The 20,941-nt window shown below is 39.2% G+C and overlaps 1 protein-coding gene and 1 pseudogene across 2 annotated transcripts; one reads left to right on the top strand and one right to left on the bottom strand.

Annotated features, from left to right (window-relative positions):
* Nucleotides 1-3,319: 3,319 nt before the first annotated feature.
* Nucleotides 3,320-19,820, bottom strand: KRCC1 (lysine rich coiled-coil 1). 2 transcript variants are annotated; one of them, XM_060655773.3, is made up of 3 exons: nucleotides 19,646-19,820; nucleotides 8,007-8,119; nucleotides 3,320-4,508 (listed from the first exon to the last, which is right to left on the bottom strand). In XM_060655773.3, the coding sequence occupies exon 3, from the start codon at nucleotides 4,409-4,411 to the stop codon at nucleotides 3,638-3,640; it is 774 nt and encodes a 257-aa protein (XP_060511756.3). In that variant the 5' UTR covers nucleotides 4,412-4,508; nucleotides 8,007-8,119; nucleotides 19,646-19,820; the 3' UTR covers nucleotides 3,320-3,637. The 2 variants fall into 2 exon arrangements, with proteins under 2 accessions (XP_060511756.3, XP_081651365.1); XM_081795239.1 differs by having other exon boundaries at nucleotides 3,320-4,433; nucleotides 19,646-19,819.
* LOC132692940 (ribosomal protein uL24-like) lies at nucleotides 6,656-7,502 on the top strand (annotated as a pseudogene).
* Nucleotides 19,821-20,941: the final 1,121 nt, after the last annotated feature.

The raw sequence follows: 20,941 nt of genomic DNA, 5'->3' as shown, positions 1-20,941 counted from the left end.
TCTCCTTTCTATGCTTTATTTCCTTTTTCTATATTGTCTATGCTCACTTCAGCCCTGTTTGAAGTGTTAGGTCAGAGTTTTCATCTGCTTAGTGTCTGAATTCTTCTGGTGTCTTCTTGTCAAAATATGTGTTCATTTTTTCTCTTGTAATACCTTATGTGTGGCTAGGTTGCTTTCTCCTCCTCTTTTCCAAGATTGAAATGAAATGTGTTAACCTTCACTACTGGAAGGTTCCTTTTTGAAAAAGGAATGACCTAGGGTACCTTTCACAGCTTCACAGCTCAGGGCTCCCTCTTTTGTTATTGTGAAGGGTGCAAAATACTATTTCTCTGCCTTTCAGGGCTAAGGCTCGTTTCAGAAAAATCTGCTCTATTTCCTATTGGCCTACAGGTCTTACCTGCCAAGGTGAGAAGCTTAGATGCTGTATTTTGCTGTTACAGCAGTTTCTGGGTTTTGTTTCATCTGGGACCTTTTCCTGCTCCCTGTTTGAACATTCTCTTCTCCTTACTCCTAGTGTTACTTCCCAGCTCAGTTTGGTTTCTCAACCCAGCAGATTTTTTTGTTTTGTTTCATTTTGAGGCAGGGTTTTGTCCTTCTGAAGGAAATGTTTGCTGGGTATTTCTGAAATCCTCAGGGCTTAGATGGCCATAACAGTCATAGGTTGCTGGGTGCCTCTGGTGCCTGTTTTGCACTCACCAATTCAGAACCCATGATGATTTCTTCCAGTTCTGCAGCTCTTTGCAGACATACTTGTCCTGTTTAGTGCAAGGATAAACGATGGTTTGGGATAGGATGGCCGTCAATGAAGATGCAGAGAAGTGGACAATAGGAGAGATTATGTGATGGTATAACCAGGGGGAATTACTGATGGGCCTGATGTAGGAGAGGAAAGGATGAACAATGGAGTTGGTGTTGTTATTCACAGAGATGGGGAAGAGTGGACGGTGAAGAGGCGGGAAGGAATGCCTGGTGATGAGGGAAGCAAGTACTTTTTTGGGTTTCCAAGTGGAAATATCAACAAGTGCAGTTGGCTATGAATCTAGAACTCAGGGAGAAGATGTAGCCTAGAAATAGAAATTTAGAGGTATCTTAGATAATTTGTGTTGCTATAACAAATTACCATAGACTAGGTGGCTGATGTAGCTCTGGCCTCTTCTTATAAAGGCACTAATCCCATTCCTAAGGGCTCTACCCTCATGATCTAATACCCTCCCAAAGACCTCACTCACCTCCACACACCATTACAATGGGGATTAGATTTCAACATATGAATTTGGTGGGTGGGGAACATGTAGTCTACAGCATCGATATACAGGTACATTTAAAGCCATGGGCCTGGATCAGATCACTTAGGATGTGTGATTACAGAGTGATGGTCTAGAGCTGGTCTCTGATGCACTATACATGATGATGCATTTCGAGATAGGTGGAGAAAGAACCAGTAAAGAAGCCCATGAGGAGGAGGAGCTCTGGAGGTAAGGAAAATCAGGCAAATGCAGTGCTATGAAGGCTGAGGGAGGGGCATTTCAAGGAAGAGGGGCTGACCAGGTGGAAGCTGTTGAGAGGCTGAACTGAATACAAATAAAAAAATATCCATTGGATTTGACAACATGGAGGTCATTGGAGATTTTGACAAGAACAGCTTCAGCGAAGTGGTAGGGACAGAAACTAGATGGAAGAGATGGAGGAGAGAATGAGAGGTGAGAAAGTGTAGACAGCTGGCATAGACAAGTTCTTTTGTGAAAGAGAAAGGAGGTAGCTGAAAGACGATATGGGGGTCAAGGGAGTTGTTTGTTATTGTTTTTTGTAGAGGGGAAACAGAAGCATGTTTGCATTCTAATGGAATAATCCAGTGAAAGTGGAGAGACTCATGGTGCAGGAGAGATGAAGACATTGAGGAGGTGAAAGGGTGTAGGATCCAGTGCATGAGGGGAGACATTGGTCTTTACGAAGAGCAGGGACACCTTAACTGTAACAGGAGGGAAGACAGAGAACAGACTACCTGAGGGAAGTTTATCAGTCTGGTGGTACCACAATGAGTTATAATCCCCTCTGAAGACTTCTTTCCTCACTGGAGTGTGAGATGAGGTCATCAGCTGAGAAAGGAGGCCTTATGGGAGGCACTAGGAAGGGAAAGTTTTGAGGGAAGAGAATATAAAAGTGGTGTCTTTGAGAGTGGGAAACTTACTATGGAAACTCAATGGACTGGAGGTTTGTGGTCATTAGTTTAAAATAAAATGGGTCATATACCCTCTCTTCCTTCCTCTTCCCCTTCTTTCCTTCTTTGCTACTTGGGGCCTAGGCAGGTAGGAGGCTAGGTAGGGTGGTGATCCAGAGAAAGGCCAGGGCTGAGTAAGGCAGCAGCCCAGCAAGGGTAGGGAGACTGGTTACATGCAAGAGGATGGCTGTGTGTGTGTGGAATATATGGAGTGATATATATGATACATATATATCTCTCATATAACATATATATATATGTGTATATATATATATATATATATATACACACACACCTATAAATATGTATATGTATTTTAGCATATAAGCTAAAATCACTTTTAGCAAAATAATTCTAAAGTTAATATTAAAATAGACATGTAAGCCCAGCATTGTGGAAAGCAAAAAGAGTTTTCATATCACAGAATCTTGCTATCCAAGGCATTTTAGGGGCCAATCTTTCTAGTCATATTTGATAATGAGGAAAATGAAGTTAAGTGATTCCCCCAAAGTCACATAACAACTTGATGGCATAGCTGAGACTTGGATTCTGGGACTCAGTTTCCCAGGCCATAATTTTTTTCTACATAAAAAAGGGAATTATCAATTTCAACTATTTGGAAAAATTATGGTCATTAATAGATTTCTATCCTAAAAAGTGGGTTGAAATATGAATAAGCAAGGTAAAGAATTTTTACAACTGTAAAGTGTGACCCACCCAAAAGATCTTCCTCGCAAGTATAACTACTCCATTATTTCTCTTCCAAAAGAAAATCATCACTGAATGGGAACATATAATTGACACAGAACAACAAAATGCAGAAATTAGAACACTTTATTATAAGTATTTCCAGAATATAAACTGATTTTATATCAAGACTCTTTGAAACTTTTAAAACTATATGTAACCTTAGCTTATTATTATTATAATGTATTTCATTTTCCACTTTGCAATCTAGAAAATACACTGCAAGTTAGGTCTAACAAAGGAAAAAAAATCAGTCTAAATTGTGTCAAAGAGAAAACTAATGAATATAAAAATATCCCACCCAAAACTAAAACAAACCTAATCAAGAAATAGATTCTGCAAAGCCCGTTAATACTTCAATTTAAAATAAGTGACTTCCCAAGGGAAAAATACTTCTACTATCATAGCATTTTGACGAATAAAAGCAGTGCCACTCTCATTAAGGAAAATTACATTATATAGAAGAAAAATGTAGGGATGCTTTCAGGAAATGAGGAAAAGTAATTTCCGTGCTGGAGAGTAACCACATTAAATACTTTTGGTTCACTCAGCCTGTTGTTAGAAATTAAAGTAACTGTTCACATGAAAAAATCGATATGAACATGGACATCATAAAACCAAGCTCCTCAACTATTTTTTCAATTTAACCTCAGGAGAACCAACTCAGGATCTTCAAAATCCAAGGATAGACTGGTCCCAAAGCATTTCCTCCTCTGTCCTCTCTTTACCTTGTTCCTTTTTCTCTTTTCTACGCTTACGTTCCTCTTTCTTAGAGGCCACATCTCGGCCTTTTTTCTCCTTTCGATTCTTAAGCTTTTCTGTACTGACCCTGACTGTTTCCATTTGTGTTAGATTTCTTTGGAAGTTCTTGTGTTTGTCTAAATCTATTTCCTCACAACCTTTTTTCCTCCTATGCTTGGGCCGCTCCTCCTCTGCTTTTTCTCTGGCTTCCTCTGGGTGCCTTTTCCCCTGCTGATGTATCTGTTTATGACTGGCTTGATGGGCGCTGGCACTGTTTTCTGAGGAGAGACGCTTGTAAACTCCAGATTCCACACTGTATGGGCGACAGTTATATGCTTGCTGACTAAGGTTCAGGGGTCCTGGTTTTTCTGAGAAACAGTCCCTGGTGAACTGGCAGTAGCTCAGAGAGTCTAGTCTTAGCCTGCTGTCATGAGCTGGTAGCCACTGAGGTAACCGGTTTTCCACCTTTGGTGAAATAGGGCATGATCTCGGGTAGGTCTGGACAGTCTCAGATGAGAGTCTGTGATCAAACATTCTATGCCTCGGTCTGTAATCAACCTCTTCTTTGTACCCACAAGTTTCCAAACAGTCCTCTCTCATCTTTCTGAAACAAGTCTTTGGCTCTAAGCCTCTGGCTTTCTGCACTTTGATATAATCTTCAAGTTCATCTTGAAAAGAGTCATATGTCTTCTTTGAATGCTTCATTAGGTTGACAACAAGGGGTTCTCTGTAGAGAAGATGGGAGAAAATTCTTCTTACTAGATTATTGTATTCTGAATATTTCCTTTGCTCTTGAAGAGAGCTTCAAAAAACAAAACAAAGAAGCCCAGACAAATTAAAACCTAATTCAGCAAAGAATTTAAATATCATGACATTATATGCCAAAATGGTATATTAGGATAGTCAAATATCTCCCAGGCCACTCACAAGTAGGTTTATCATTCTCAGAAGTGGGATGAAGAGGGCAGAGAGCAGATAACACATAGGGTTCTGTTGTATGGCTAAAAATGTAAGGCATATAGGGATGTGTGGTTAAGGGCCACACATCCCTGATAGGTGGCTGATAGTTTTCATAGTTTTCCTAAAGTTCTGACTAATCAGTTTCTTGTATATTGTTTTTTAAGAGAAGTAATAGAACCATAGAGAAGTAATTTTTAAAATCTTCAGTTTACTCAAACAAAATAAAATAAATACGCCTACTTACCTGACTAGAGTACCATAAGACTTAATAATAAAAGGATGTTTATAAAATGGTTTGGGAATGCTGGAAATTGGAAATTCTGCTACGAGATGAAACTACTCTTTTGTATAGGGCATGAGGGAAGATGAGGGAACAGAGTTCCGTATCTTCTGTCCAGGGCTTGGATTTCATTCCATTACTTCTGATTGGTAAAAAAAAAAAGCATTCTAGAATGTCTTCTGGTTTGTTCTCTATTACAGTACTGGTGGGAGGGTTAAGGGAGGAATGGAGATGAAAGCGGAGAGGGGGTCAGACTGATGCAGAGAAAAGTTTCAGAAGAAATTTAAAGTAGAGACACGAATTTTTTGTTGGCTTGTTTGATTCTTTTGGTGGGGGCAGCACTATTTCTGATTTCTTTCTTTCCCCTACCTCAAATCCTGCATTAAGTACAAATGTAGCAGAAAACATCCTACAAGATCATGTCCTATGTAGTTTTGGTGATATACTTTGTCTCTAAAAATTAGAAGGTGGCATACCCACGGAGAACAGAATGTTCTTCCCTTTAACAGAAAGAAAGAAGCATGACATAGCACTCCAGAGTCACTAATGATCAGCTACGTTTTCTGGAAATTTCAGATCAAAAAATAAAGTCTAAATGAAGTCTAATTTGGTGAATCAGAAACTTTAGCTCCTATTCAACTTAAATAGTACAAAAATTCTAACGAGAATAACGCAACAAATATTTGATTATAGGCAAAAGATTTGAACAGACAATTCAGAAAGGAATATATACAAAGGGCCAATGAACACATGAAAAAATATCAATAGTCATCAGGTCATGTCAATTAAAACCACAATGCAATTCCACCACGCACTCACTAGAATGACTGGGATAAAAAGAATGACACCAGCAGTGTAGTTGGTGAGGATACGGAACAACTAGAATTCTCACACACTGCTGGTCAGGGACAGAAAATGGTACAACCACTAGCAAACAGTTTGCTGGTTTCTGAGGAAGTTAAACATACACCTACTGTACGATCTAGTTATTCCATTCCTCAGTATGTCCCCCCAAAGAAAAGGAAATATATGTCCTTACAAAGAATGATACATGAATATTTATGGTAATTTTATTTGTAATAGCCCCAGAAAGGAAAAAACAGAAATGATGATCAACAGGTGAATGGAACTATCAATAGTGGTACATCCATACAGTGAAATACTATCAGTGGTAACAAGGGAAGAATTATTGGTTATTGATAGAGTCAACAACATCGATGCATCTCAAAATAATTACGCTGAGAGAAGCCTGACAAAAGAGTACATAACATATGATTCCGTCTACAGAAAACTCTAGAAAATGCAAACTAATGTACAGTAACAGTGTTTGCTTGGGGATGAGACAGGAAGGGATGGGAGGGATGATTATAAAAGGCACATTATGGAGTCTGGATATGTTTACTGTATTGATCATTTGATGGTATACACATATATCTGTCAAAACTCAAATTTTGTATTTTAAATATGTACAGTTTATTGTATGTTAACTATATCTCAAAAAGCTGCTTTTACAAAGTCACTAGCAAGATGAAAAAGATGGTGATAACTGTTGAAGCTGGATGCTGGTATATGAGGGTTCGTTATACCATTTTGTCTACTTTTATGTTTAGAAATTGATACTTCATGCCCACAAGGATGGCTATAATAAAAAAGACAGGTGAGATTCAGTATTGGCAAGGATGTGGAAAGATGGGTCATTTCATTCATTGCTTGTGGGGATGTAAAATGTGCAGCTATTTTGAAAAATAGTTTGGACTTCTGGCCCCACGCACAGAGGTCTGAGCCTGCCTGGAGCCAGGTAGACCATCACGATGAAGTTCAACCCTTTTGTGACCTCGGACCACAGCAAAAACCCCAAATGCCACTTCAGTGCTCCCTTGCACATGCGCAGGAAGATCATGTTTTCCCCACTCTCCAAGGATTGGTGGCAGAAGTACAAGGTCTGCTCCATGCCCATCCACACAGATGATGAGGTTCAGGAGGTTCAAGGGCACTATAAAGGTCAGCAATCAGCAAGGTAGTCCAGGTGTTTAGAAAAAAATAGGTCATCTACATTGAGTAGGTTCAATGTGAGAAGGTAATACCACAACTGTCCATGCATGCATTTACCCAAACAAGGTGGTTATCAGGAGGATAAAACAGGAAAAGATCAGGAATAAATTCCGTTTTTTTTTTTTTAAGACTTTGTTTCTTTTTTTGTTTTAAAGTTTATTTACTTAGAGACAGAGACAGAGAGAGGGAGCAGGGGAGGGGCAGAAAGAGAGAGAGGGAGAGAGAGAATCCCAAGCCCTGACGCAGGGCTCGAACCCATGAACCGTAAGATCATGACCTGAGCTGAAGTCAAGAGTCGAAGTCAGATGCTTAACCGACTGAGCCACCCAGGCACTCTTGATCAGAAAAAAAATCTTGAATGCAAAGCCAAATCTCAACAAGTTGGAAAAGAGAAAGGCAAATATAAGGAAGAACTTATTGAGAAAATGTAGGAATGAGTATAAACTGTTATGCAACCATAGTTTAACTGCAGATTTTTAGCCTGGTATATACTTCTTTGAAACTTTTCAAGATGTCTCTTGAACGTTTCATTTCCTTCCTGTTTTGTTATTGACATGTGGCTCTGTAAATCAACTTTTGCTGTTTTAATAATTTTATGAATAACCATTGGAAATGTTTCCTAATTAAAAAGAAAAAAAAAGAAAAACAGTATGGCAATGCCTCAAATTGTTAACAGTGTTACTGTATGACCCATCAGTTTCACTCCTAAGTATATGCCCAAGAGAACTGAAAACCTATGGTTACACAAAAACTCGCACACAAATGTTCACAGTAGCAATATTCATAACTGCTAAAAAGCAGAAACAAGTCAATGTCCATTAACTGATGAATGGATAAATAAAATGTGGTATATTCACACAATGGAATATTATTCAGCAGTAAAAAGGGATGAAGTACTAATATGTGGTACAACATGGATAAATCCTGAAGGCATGCTAAATGAAAGAAGCCAGTCCCCAAAGCCCACATATCATGCAGAAATCAATGAAGAGGTGAATGGAAACTTACCTTTATCAGGCTGGGAACTTGGTGAAGAAATCTGATCATATTCCCCCATTAATTGCTTCAGTTTTCTAGCATGGACTTTCCCCAAATGGTGAGACCGTGCAACAACCAGGAAGCTAAAAAACATGATGCAGAGATCCCAAAATCTATTTTTGTCTAATATTCCACTTCCAGTCATCTGAAACCAAGTACAATCTTGTTACAAAGATTAAATAGTTCAAAGTTTAGACTCATACCACCAAAATAGATCCAGTATCTGAAAATTCACAAATCCATATCCTTTTTTATCATTTTACTTCCTATAAACCTGAAAGTTAGGCTAACTTTTTGAGCATATATTTTACTCCGGAAAAATAAATAATATTTTGTTTTACAACACAGTGACCCCAAATGTCTACCTCTAAATTTGAAAATAGCTTTCATGATTTTTAACACATTTACTCTGAACTAAAAGTTTAAGGACAGAGTTTTGTTTGCATTCAAATCAAAGTATCAGCTTCAGGAGAAATTATCCTATGATTCAGAAGATGTTTATTTTCAACCTCCCTCATAATATGAAATCCTTTGCAATTCAAACTATATCACTACTTCCCATATACCTTTTACAAAGAGTATGTGTAAAAGCTCAATATTTATTCATTCAATGTGGTATCTATGAATAAAATAAAGGGAGGGATGATTGAAGATCATATTAAACATTTAAGGTAATATTTTCAATCTGTAACTAGATATCACTTCACATACCATCTCAAATCTTAATTTCCTGAGTGCTTGCAAGACTATCTACTAACTTTTTGCTAATTAGAATGAAATTTCAGTATGAAAACATTTAGTAAGGCTCTACTATTTAATATGGTAGTATATTCTTATTTAGTCCAGAATATATTCTGAAAGGGAAGTTACTGGGTCACCAGTAGGAGTCTGGACTTTATGGAAATGATCTGTATTGAAAGGCTGGGAGAAGATATCTGGCCTTGGCATTTTTGTGTTTTATAGCAGACAATTTCAAGAAATAGTCTATTTTAAGATAGTTACTGATTCTAGCTGTATCTCTCAGGTCATCTGGGAATCACAGAGAGGAACCACAAACCATCTTTACCTGTGGTGGGCAACAGTCCTCTATAGTTGTACAAAAATGATCACAAGCAAGGCTCCCTAAACAAGGCTCAGATAAGCCACTCAAAAGCTATAGTCATATTCACATATTAACTTCCAGAACTTTTGCTCAAAGTGTTCCTCACCTCAATAAATAATCTACACCAAACTTACCACATGTATATTTGAGGTCTATACTACTATCTAAAGTTCCTAACAGTTGAAATGTATTTTTATTGAAATTTACTAGTTTATAGCCAAATTATGGGAAGAGCCTAAATGTCCATCAACTGATGAATGGATAAAGAAGTTGTGGTTTATATACACAGTGGAATACTACTTGGCAATGAGAAAGAATGAAATATGGCCTTTTGTAGCAACGTGCATGGAACCGGGAAGTGTTATGCTAAGTGAAATAAGTCATACAGAGAAAGACAGATACCATGTTTTCACTCTTATGTGGATCCTGAGAAACTTAACAGAAGACCATGGGGGAGGGGAAGGGGAAAAAAAAGTTAGAGAGGGAGGGAGGCAAACCACAAGAGACTCTTAAAAACTGAGAACAAACTGAGAGTTGATGGGGGGTGGGAGGCAGGGGAAAGTGGGTGATGGGCATTGAGGAGGGCACCTGTTGGGATAAGCACTGGGTGTTGTATGGAAACAAATTTGACAATAAATTTCATATATATATAAAAATAAATTTACTAGTTTATAAATATGATACCAATCATGGAACGTCAAAATTGTACTTCCTATGCAGCCACTTAAGTGAATATGAATTGGAACCACATGTACTGTCATGGAGAAAAGTCCATGATATATTAAGGGGAAAAAACAAGATGTAGAACTCTATCTATCTACCTACCTGAGTACCTATCTGTTGATCAATCTCAAATCCAATTTTAGTATAAAAACACAACACAGAACCAAAAAATAAATATATTCACATGTATTTATTGTAAGGAAGGCATTAAAAGAGCTGGGCTGCAATCCATTCACTTCCTTTCTGGGGGTGGGGGGAGAGGGAAGAGGGTAGGTGACTTCTGGACCTCTGAGAAAAGAGACCAATGATACTGGCTAAAAGAATAGGAACTTATCTTTGAAATGCCCTTAGCAAGATGTTCCTGGCTAAGGATGATCTACAGTAAGTAAATTCAGGACCAATGAGGCATAGCTCTATGAAGAATGTCACATAAGCAAGGGTATATAAAATGATTCATAATTTAAATACCCACACTGTGTGAGGTGATCCTTACTTAGAAACCTCATCTATTATTTTCGGTTAGAGATGCAGGTCTGAGGAGCCATCTTTCATGTCCTAGAGATCTTTGCTTCTTTAGAGTTGCTTGATTGCTTGTATCCTTGAAATACTTAGAAAGCCTTGATACTAGGTAATATTACTGATTTGTGTTAGTGTGATTTGACAGTCTGATCTTGTATATCTCAATACCCATAGGAAAAAAAAATCTGAAAAGGTATACACTTAATGGGGCTTGGGATGTGAGTTTAGGAAAGGAGTAAGAGACAATATTTAACATTCTGCTCTCTGCATATGTCTGTACTGTTTTAATTTGTACAAAAAAAATACTTTGTAATTAAAAACTCCATAAAAATTGAATTTAAAGGTTCTACAGGTTAATTTTCAGAACAAGTGTATAGATTAAAAAGGTTTGGCTAAAAATATTGAGTTCAAGAACTGTAAATGATAAACTTTTTAGAAAGGATGATGAATATTTAAAAATGTTTCTCTAATATATATAGTATCTCTCTGAATTATTTGAGTTGTTTTAATGTATATAATTTACTTATGACTCTAAAATTAAAATGAAAAGCAAGCCATAAGTGGGAGAAAATATTCCCATCTCATATATCAGACAAAGGACTTGTATCTAGAATATATATAGAACTCTTATGACTCAGTAAGATAAACACAAATTAAAATGGATGGGCAAAAGATTTTAACAGACACCTCAAAGAGTGTATATGTGTATGTGTGTGTGTGTGTGTGTGTGTGTGTGTGTGTGTATGGCTAAGTAAATGCGAATTAAAACCACAATGAGATACTACTACACTATCACTGGAAATGATTAAAATTAAAAGGACTAAAAATACCAAATGTTGGTAAGGATGTTCAACAACTGTAATTCTCATACGTTACTAGTTAGAATTTAAAATGGTACAACTTTACAAAGCTGTTTGATAATTTCTTTAAACATTCAACATCTATCATATGACCCAGCCATTTCACTTGTATTTGTTCAAGAGAAACAAAAACATATATCCATGCAAAGCCCTGTACATGAATGTTCATAGCAGCTTTATTTGTAATAGCCCCCAACTAAAACAACCCTAATGTCTGTCATTAGGTTAATGGATAAACAAAACCAGGTATATCAATATGGTAGAATTATTCAGCAACAAAAAAGAAACAAAATAGCAATATATACACAACACGGATGAATCTCAGAATCATCATGCTTAGTGCAAGATATGAGTACCTACTTGTATGATTCCCTATTTGCAAAAAGTTCTGGAAATATAAACTAATCTATAGTGATAGAAAGCAGATTAGTGGTTGCTGGGGACAGGAGTAGAAGGAGGGATGGACTGTAAAGAGGCATGAGCAAACTCTGGGTGTTGATGGAAATATCTGGCATTTTATTTATGATGGTTGCTGAGTATATACCTGACAAAAACACATTGCCTTGTGTACTTTAAATATGTGTGTATTTTAAGTAAAGTATATCTCAATAAAGTGTACTAGAAGAGCTTAAAGATCTATTAACAGATGTTTTTGGAAAATGAAATTTTACCTTAATTTGTTAAACTGGACTTTTAAATGTTGGTTTTTTTCCCCCAGAAAGATTATCCACCTAACATAAGGCCAATTCACCTATGCAGAACTACTGCCCATCATATTGTGTCACTTATCTCGTTGCTCTTATGAGCCAGACATAGGGACTCTGGAGCCAGTTATTTGCTGTGTAAGCTTGGTTAAATTTCTCAACCTCTCTGTGCCTTAAGTCCCTCATCTCTAAAATAGGGATATAACATATACTTCAAAGAGCTGTTGTGAGCCTTAAGGAAATGAATATACATAAAATGCTTAGAACAGTATATGGTACATAGCAAGTACTGAATGAATGAGCTTTTATCGTTACTCAGGATTTCATCCATTTTACTGACCTAGTGAAATGTTCTCCCAGCCAACTTTTCTCGTAACTACAGAAAGCCAAATAAAGGAAAGGTTATGTGTAAACAGAGCAAGAGTGCCTGACAGGAGTACCTAATTCTTTGTATTTCAAGATAACTCATGTTTTAGAGGATCTTTTTAGTACTTACTTTTTGAAATGTTTATTTTTGAGAGAGAGAGCAAGCAGGGAAGGGCACAGAAAGAGGGAAGGAGAGAAGCCTAAGCAGGCTCCACGCTGTCAGTGCAGAGCCCAATGCGGGGCTCAAACTCACTAAATGTGAGATCATGACCTGAGCTGAAATCACAAGTCGGAGACTTAATCGACTGACTTCAGCTCAGGTCATGATCTCACAGTTGGTGGGTTCCAGCCCCACACTGGTTTTTTGCTGACAGTATAGAACCTGCTTGGGATTCTCTCTCTCTCTCTCTCTCTCTCTCTCTCTCTGCCCCTCCCCTGATCACACTCTCTCAAAAATAAACATAGAAAGAAAGAAAGAAAGAAAGAAAGAAAGAAAGAAAGAAAGAAAGAGAAAGAAAGGGAAAGAAAGAGAGAAAGAAAGAAAGAAATGAAATGAAACGAAATGGAAATGAAATGAAATGAAATGAAAACTGGGGGCTCCTGGGTGGCTCAGTTGGTTAAGCGTCTGACTTTGGCTTAGGTCTTGATCTTGTAAGTTCAAGCCCTGCCTCCATCTCTCTACTGTCAGTGTGAAGCCCACTTGCGATCCTCTGCCCCCCTTTCTCTGCCCCTCTCTTGCTCTCACTCTTTCAAAAATAAACATTAAAAAAAGAAAGAAAGAAAGCTGAAAGTTAGACTTGATCATTATTGTGTCTTCTGGCTGCTCTATTTTGAACCAATTCTTTGAAGATTTCAGTTTATATCCTGTGTTAATTGGTGCCATGTCTACTTTAATACCCAAGAGTATGGAATATCAAGCAGAAACCTCTAAGGATACTAGCTAATTTTACTACTTACAGGCTGGTATTAGGTCCCAAGCAAGAAATAGCTTGTCTTGACTGAAACTCATCTGGAGTATTATTTTAGATTTACCTTCTAATATTTTTTGGAAAAAATCTAGCAAAATTCTGAAAACCTTTCTATTTCTAGAAATAGATCTCATGTCCTGATCTGGTCATAAGATCCAGCCCTGTGTTGGGCTCCAAGCGGAGCAGGGAGTCAGCTTGGGATTCTTTCTCTTGTCCTCTCTCTCTGCCCCTCCACTGCTCTTGCAAGCACGTGTACTCTCTCTCAAAAATAAATATTAAAAAAAATATATTAAAAAATGGAAATTGCAAAGCCTGAGCTTTTGCATTGTATAAAATGTTTTTAGTAAGTCTCAGTTCTGATGAATAAATCAACTGAATTTAAGTGAAAAATCTATTTAAAAAATGTCATGCCCCACCGCACATCATTTCTGTTGTGACACGGCACTTAAACATTATACAGCATCTTTAAAAAAATGTATATTAAATATCTCTGAAGAAAAAATGAGCAAAATTAGGATGTTAATTTGGTTAGTTTTAGCTCAGTTCTTTCCCTTTAATACACCCCCAAAATGGTATGGTCTTATACTTTGTTTTTGAAGTTTATTTATTTTGAGAGAGAGAGAGAGAGAGAGAGAGAGAGAGAGAGAGAGAGGGAGAAATGTGAGTGGGGAAGAGAGAGAATCCCAAGGAGGCTCCACATTGTTAGCTTAGGGCCCAAATCAGGGCCCAAACTCACCAACTGTGAGATCATGACCTGAACTGAAATCAAGAGTCAGATGCTTAACCGAAAACTGAGCCATCCAGGCGCCTTACGGTCTAATACTTTTAAATCTAACTCAGTCAGAAGTATTAGGAGACGTTCTATATTTTCCCATTATTTGCATTTTTCTCTCAGCCATGTTATGTAGCATTCTCTGTATTCCATTAAAGCTATCTAAAAGTATTTTGTTCTTTGGTGCAGTAGTAAACAGTATTTTTAAAAATCTGAACTTACTGTTTGTTGCTAACATTGAGCAATACAATTGATTTTGTATATGGAGCTAATATTTTGCCCCCTTGCTAAATTTATTCTAGTAGCCTTTTCTGAGGTTCCTTGGCATTTCCTACATAGATGATCATATCATCTGCAAATAGAGAGTGTTATTTCTCTCCAATCTGAACATCTTTTGTTTTTCTTGCCTGACTGTACTGGCTAGGACCACCAGTACAATACTGAACAGAAGTGGTGAGAGTGTATAGCCTCCCCTCATTCCTGCTCTTGAGTTTTGCAATCTTTTAGCATCATTATAATCTCAGGAAAGGCTAAGCAGAGCATAGCATTACATTTTAGGAGACTAGGTAACTGACTGTTATCTTTGCTATCTTTTGTAACTATTTGCTATCTTTTCAGGTTTTAATTTTTTTATTTTTTACCTAAGTATTTTTTAGAGATCTTAATTGTGCTAGACATGCAACCCTGTAGCTGTCAGCCTCATAAATACTCCTAGCTATGTTGGTTATTAACCTTGTCTTTTCAGGAACATAGATTAGTATCTGATTTAGGAGTTTGCCAAGCTCTAGCTATTTCACACTAACCCAACAATCACAAAAATAACTAAGGGTTTACTATTATGGCAAATTTCCAATGATAAAATACAAAAGAATTAACAAAATCATTAATTGGGAGTACTACACATTTAATATAGTTACACATTTAATATAAAATTTGTGTCTTTATTTAAACTAAGTCTTTGAACATCAGTAATTGTAAGTACTCTGTGGCTAGCTAGCTCAAGGATCATGCTTGTGAAGTTAGTTTTACTTGGACCCAAGGCAGACATCCAACATCAGAATGCCAGCAGATGCATTCCATTCCTTTCAAAGGATTAGTAAATGTGAATGTGAATGGGTCTGTAAGAAGTGGGGGAAAGCCCCAATGCTTTCACATAGATGCCCTAACATATATGTGATGAATATAGTAGGGGAAATCTTTTTAGCCATTTTAACATGCTTAGTCACTATTTTCACACACTGACATCTAATAAAGTCAGCAGATCTGCAACTAACAAATAATCATCAATGTCTCTCCAGAGATCTTTCTCCCCAACTATTCTACCCATCTGTCAACACTAGATTTACAACATAATGTGCCCTGGTGTGCACGTAGCAAATATGTCTTGGACAGAGCACACCTTTATACAAAACAATGAACTACTCCTGATTATCCCAGGAGTCCTGGCTAATCCACATTTAAGACTACATTTTCTCTAATGTGTTCATCCTGCTATTTCTTACCAATTTTAGAAGTTGTCAATTAACCTGTTTCCTCACCACTCCATGGAGAATTTGACTGCCTCACACTACTATCCCACATTTCCTCTGCAGCCATTTCAGATTAAGAGATAGAAGTTGTGTGTCAGGAAGAAGAAAGCAATCATGCCAGCTCTGGAGCACTCACCATTAACGTAATTTGAGAGATAAATAAACTTTTATTGTGTTTAAAAGAAAAAACCCCCAAACTGCATTTTGTTTTGTTTTTTCTTTTTCTAATTTCACAAAAAAACATTAACTACTAAGCTCTTTAAAAGGGCTGTGCCTAATTCATCAGTATATCCTTGGGACTGAGCACAGTACCTGATACATACCAGGAGCTCAAAAAGTGTTTTCTGAATAATACAACAATGGCTATTAGCTAGATTTTTCTGTCATTTGATCCAAATCTCTGCTTACTATCATGAAAACAAAGGAAAACATTTTTAGGTAATGCTATGTAAATGGGTTACTGATTCAATAAGGAGTCAAAAATGTCCTTCATTCTAAAACCAAGTTCATTTAATTTCTTGAAAAGAAGCAAATAAGCTGGAATTGTTTTTTGTGGTTTTGTTTTTACTAATCCTTCAGGAATATGATTACTTAAAAAAAATTTTTAACTGTCAAAAATACTTGAGAAACCAAAAAACTTTTTTTGAGAAACCTCACTGAATGAATTAGAGTGTCCTGGAAAACGTTATGACAACTTCACCATAAATTCTATATATATGTCTTTTCATAGAAGTCTGGTTATGCGGTATTTCTTTGGGTTTTTGTGAGTGAGTTTAATTTCTCAATTTCCTATTTGTAATCTGACACTTTCTACATATTCTCTGCTTGCCAATATTTAATCCTTACCGACATCTGTTCATTATCGAGCCCGTACAAAGGAGCTCCTCTCAGTGTTACAGCTATAGGTGAAAATGGTTTAGCAGATGTTCTTCAAATCAGTTTGAATGGTCCTATCAGGATCTTGACAGTGACTGGGATTTTAGTAACTGGAAGCACAATAATTCATACATTTAAGGTAAATCTCCTAACCAAGTCTTTTAAGGAAAAAAAAAATACTGGGTCAGTAACAAGCAACATTTTCCTCTTGTTTATGTACTGTCTTACCTGGCAATTATTTAAGGCTTTTACAAATATCTCAAGTAAAAATATATGACTTCTACTAGTGTTTTAAATAGTATAATATGCCACATATTTACCATTTGTTAGGTAGCAGTTAACTGAACAGTTAATGAAGGATATTTACCCAAAATAATGTGACAAGAGGTAACTTTTAGGTAGCGAATTATATTTTGTTTTTCATATCCTCATGAAGTCTCAATCTTAACTCAGAGATTTCATCACTCTTTGAATGCCACCTGACGGCCATTATAGGTCGAGGTTTCGTGTTTTATGAACTGCTATTCCAGTACACAGCCAGCTCATGGAAAGAATATCAATACCGAACTGTAAAGCCAGTTAACAATTTTAAGGACCTCAGAGTTTGGTTGGTGCAGAGGTCCTCAACCTCGACACTACTGACATTTTGGGTAGGAGAATCCTTTGTTAGGGTGGGTGTGGGACTGCCCTGTGCATTTTATTTCTATCAAATAGATGCCAGGTAGCACCTGTGCTCACCCTGTCCTTCCTTGCCCAGTGGTGGAAACCAAAAATGTCTGCCAAATGTCCTCTGGGGTAGGAATGCAAAATAACCCCTGGCTGAGAACCACTCAATTGGGCTAATCCCATTCCCCCTCCCCACAGATGACAAAACTCAAAACGGAAGTTTGGGACTTTGAAAGTTTGAAAAGAAAAGTTTGGGACTTACTCAAGTCATACAACTAGTGGACAAACTAGCACTAGAACCTAGTACTAGTCAAGATTCCTATTCCAGTATTCTCATTATACCACCTTGAAGTCGTATAGAAAGGTGACTGATAGCACTGTGTGAACTGACATTGTACAAAGTCTTAAGAAATTGCACATATTTAAAGTCATCACACACACGAAAAACAAAAAAACTTGTTTTTCCATGAGAAACTGTTTCCAAATCTTCCTGTGATCTGGCTGAGAGCCAAACTGAATTGTATAAACTATAAACCGTATAAAAATTATAAACTCTATTACAAATTGCATAATCTATAAACTGCTCAGGCTTACTTGTTGGTGAGAGGCAGTAAGTCTGGTATGAAAACTAAATCCAGAGTTTATTTTTGACCTCAGAACAATGATAACTAACCTAGGCTGACTCAAGACGTTAAATCTAGTTTTCCGAAGGTTGCCTTCATTCAGAGATTTACTAGAACATCATTTGGTTGCAATGACTTCCTCATTCCATTTTTAGTGCATGGAATTTACATAAAGTGCTTATAAAAATGTTTTAAGAAACGTATACTTTTTTTTTTTACTTTGCCGTTCCACCAAAGTGAAATACGTAAAAGATTATGGAATAGCACAGAAAAATAGAATATATCACGAAAAAGGGTAAAAACAAAATTATTTTCATGAGGTTATTATATTGATGCCTCTCCAGAAAAAAGGAATCTAAATTATTCTACAATATTTTGGCTTCCACTGTCTTTTCCCTCTGGGGACAAAAAGCAACATAAGTCAACACGGTAAGTACTAAAAATGGTGAGACTGAAGATGGTGAAATGTTTTACTGAGACCTGCAACGCGATCAAGCTCCACCATCTAAAATCCTTTCCTAAACTGCCTTACAGTCTTACCTCATAGTTTGGGACAAATAGGGTGTTCACAGGCATATAGTACTTGTAGGAACTTAAACATCTGTTAGATCGAGATGATGAGGAAATAGCTTTTTGTGTTAGGGGAAATGTGTTGGTGAGAACTGTGAAAACTTGGGCAGAAACACTCCTTCCAAACTCCTGCAGGGAGACTTGACCAAATTTTAACATGGCCTCTAGCAGCTTAAGGCTGAATCCCAGCGATGACCCAGCCCCCTTTGGAGCTCCTGCAAGAAAAACCTCAGGGCTGTCAAAAAGAAATCTGCTGTTTTTAGCGCCAACACCTGATAACAGGTCCCCATCTCTCTTTTTAAGAGTACTTACTGAATTTGGATTGTGAATCCTTCCTGTCTCTGAGAAGGATGTGTCCCTCCTACAACTCAGGAGTGTCCTTCTCAAAGACCTGAAAGCCATTCCATTGAAGTGTAATCATCGGGAAGGAGACGCCTAGGTCTCCCAGTGGCTGTGGGAGGATAGAATCCTAAGGTCCCTCCCTACTTGCCAGCAGCCAGACACAGCTGGCCTAACAACATCCCCTTTGTAATTCCTCACTTCCCTGACTCTTCTGGAACCCCCACCTCTCCTCCAGTCCCTCATTTTCCCTTTGAAACTCCCAGTCACCTCTGCGCAAATGCAAATGGAGCTCAGCTCTTTCCCCTACAGTCGGGAGTGTCTGGATGAATTCTGTTTTTCACCGCTCTCACTACTGTCCACTTTGCTACCTTTGACACTGATCTGTAGATCCCTATTGAACTCAGACCACTATCAAAATAGGCCTATAAAGCTCAGAAGCTTGCTTTATAGGGTGTTATCCTCAAAAAGCCCCGGAAAACTCTCCAAAGGGACCTCTCAACGCCCTCGCCCCTCCGCTCTTCCCCCAGGGCCCCGACAGTTTTAAGCTCCGGAGCTACTTCCTGCGGTGGGCAGAGTCCTAACTCCACTTCGGCCCAAGTGTCTATTTCCCCGGATGTTCAAGTTCACCCCGCCGAGGTTTCCTCGCTTCCACGTCTCAGGCCGTTTCTCTCCTTATCCTCGGAGCTGCCTCATCCATCCTCCTTCCCTTTCCCTGCCACTCCAGTCAAGACTTCTCCCTGGACATCTCTCTGCCCCCTCAATCCTCAGCTTCCTGAGCTTGCTGGGGTGTCCCTCTCCCCTCCACGCTCCACCGGGGGGCCGTGGCGCCCCTTTCCCCGGGAGGCGGGTGGTGAGGAGGGCGGACGGACTCCGGCCCCGGCCCGGTCGGCCATGGCGCACGCTAGGGGCGCGCCCAGCCTTCACTGGGCCGCGGAGGGAGCTGAGGGGCTGAAGACCGGGCCGCCCCCGCCGCCGGGGCGGGAACTCACCTTCTCTGAGGCAGGGGCGGGCGTCTACAACTACTGTCCCCCTCCCCGCCAACGCCGCCGGCCGGGGGGTAGGCCGGGGTGGAGGTGGCGGAGAGGCAGGGACAGGCGCTGCCGCCACCGCCGCCTCCGCCGCCGAGCAGGCGGGGTGAGAGGAGGAGGCGGAGACCAGGCTTCCTGAGGGGAAGTCTCCGCCACCACCGGCGGCTTACTGGACGGCGCCAACGCCATGGCGGCAAGGCGCGCTACTGCGCTTGCGCGGGTGCCTCCCTTCCAGGGAGGCCCTTTAGCCCCGCCCCCTTTAGCCCGGCCCCTTTCGCTGGGGTTTTTTTGCGGGGGGGGGGGGGGGGTCTCGGCTCTAACTGTGGCTGTGTCCCCTCCGTCTCGTGTACTTTCCCCGGGGACTTTCCCCTCGTTGTCGGAGGGAAGGGAGAGCGCGTGGGGCCGCTCGCCTGGGGTGAGTGAATCTAAAACCGACTAAGAAAGAAAAAGTCTGGGAACCTCCGGATTCTTCCTCCAAAGTATCTGAGAAATACGTCATCTCCTTTATCTGTTTGTCTTTCCTTTGTTAGGGCCTTTACTGCACAGAGTTAGAGTAAGCAGAAGCCTCGGTCCTGATACGTTGTCGTCACTGGTCCGTAAATGACTTTTGTCGCCCTCCGTCAATATATGCCTATATGCGCGCACTCACACGCACAGCCAAACTCACCTCATCTCATTCCCCATCTCCCAGAGAAATCACTACCCTCCTTTGTAGTTTCTTTTCATATCTATATCTTTATTCCATACGTATGCGGCCAAAAACAGTTGGGATGATTCTTGAATTTCCTAAGATTTGTATCTTTCTCTGTGCAGTATTCTGGAACTTGTTTTCACTCAACATTTTGAGGTTCATCCAAGCTGTTGCCTGTAGGTGTTTGTTTCACCGCTGCACAGTATTCCACCCATTTTCCTGTTGAGGGGCATGACTCCTGGTGCAGGGTGCCAAAGTTTCTCTTGAATGGCTTCTCCCTCCCTGTCACACTGCCATTGCCTAATTTCAGGTGCCCATCATCTCCTGTTAGAACCATGGCAAGAGATGCCTAACTTATCCTTCCAACTTGACCAGCCCAGTGTCCTCTCCATACTACTGCCAAAGCCTTCTATGTAGAAGTCATTTTGGCTCTCCGTTGTCTGTTGGAGAAAGTCAAACAGGAGTACTACTGGGCTTCTGTGCACCCTGATCTCTGTCTTTCTACTTCTCACCTCCCCACCCTGCTTTTTCACTTTATGATTTAGCAACGTTAAACCTTTACTGAT

This window comes from Panthera onca, chromosome A3, assembly GCF_046562875.1.
Source record: "Panthera onca isolate mPanOnc1 chromosome A3, mPanOnc1 haplotype 2, whole genome shotgun sequence".
NCBI classification, from domain to species: domain Eukaryota; kingdom Metazoa; phylum Chordata; class Mammalia; order Carnivora; family Felidae; genus Panthera; species Panthera onca.
The sequence above is the reverse complement of the archived record's forward strand: the minus strand, read 5'-3'. Positions and strand labels throughout refer to the sequence as shown.

Excerpts from the sequence above, each read along its gene's own strand:
- KRCC1 (XM_060655773.3), bottom strand. The coding sequence starts at position 4,411 with ATGAAGCATTCAAAGAAGACATATGACTCTTTTCAAGATGAACTTGAA.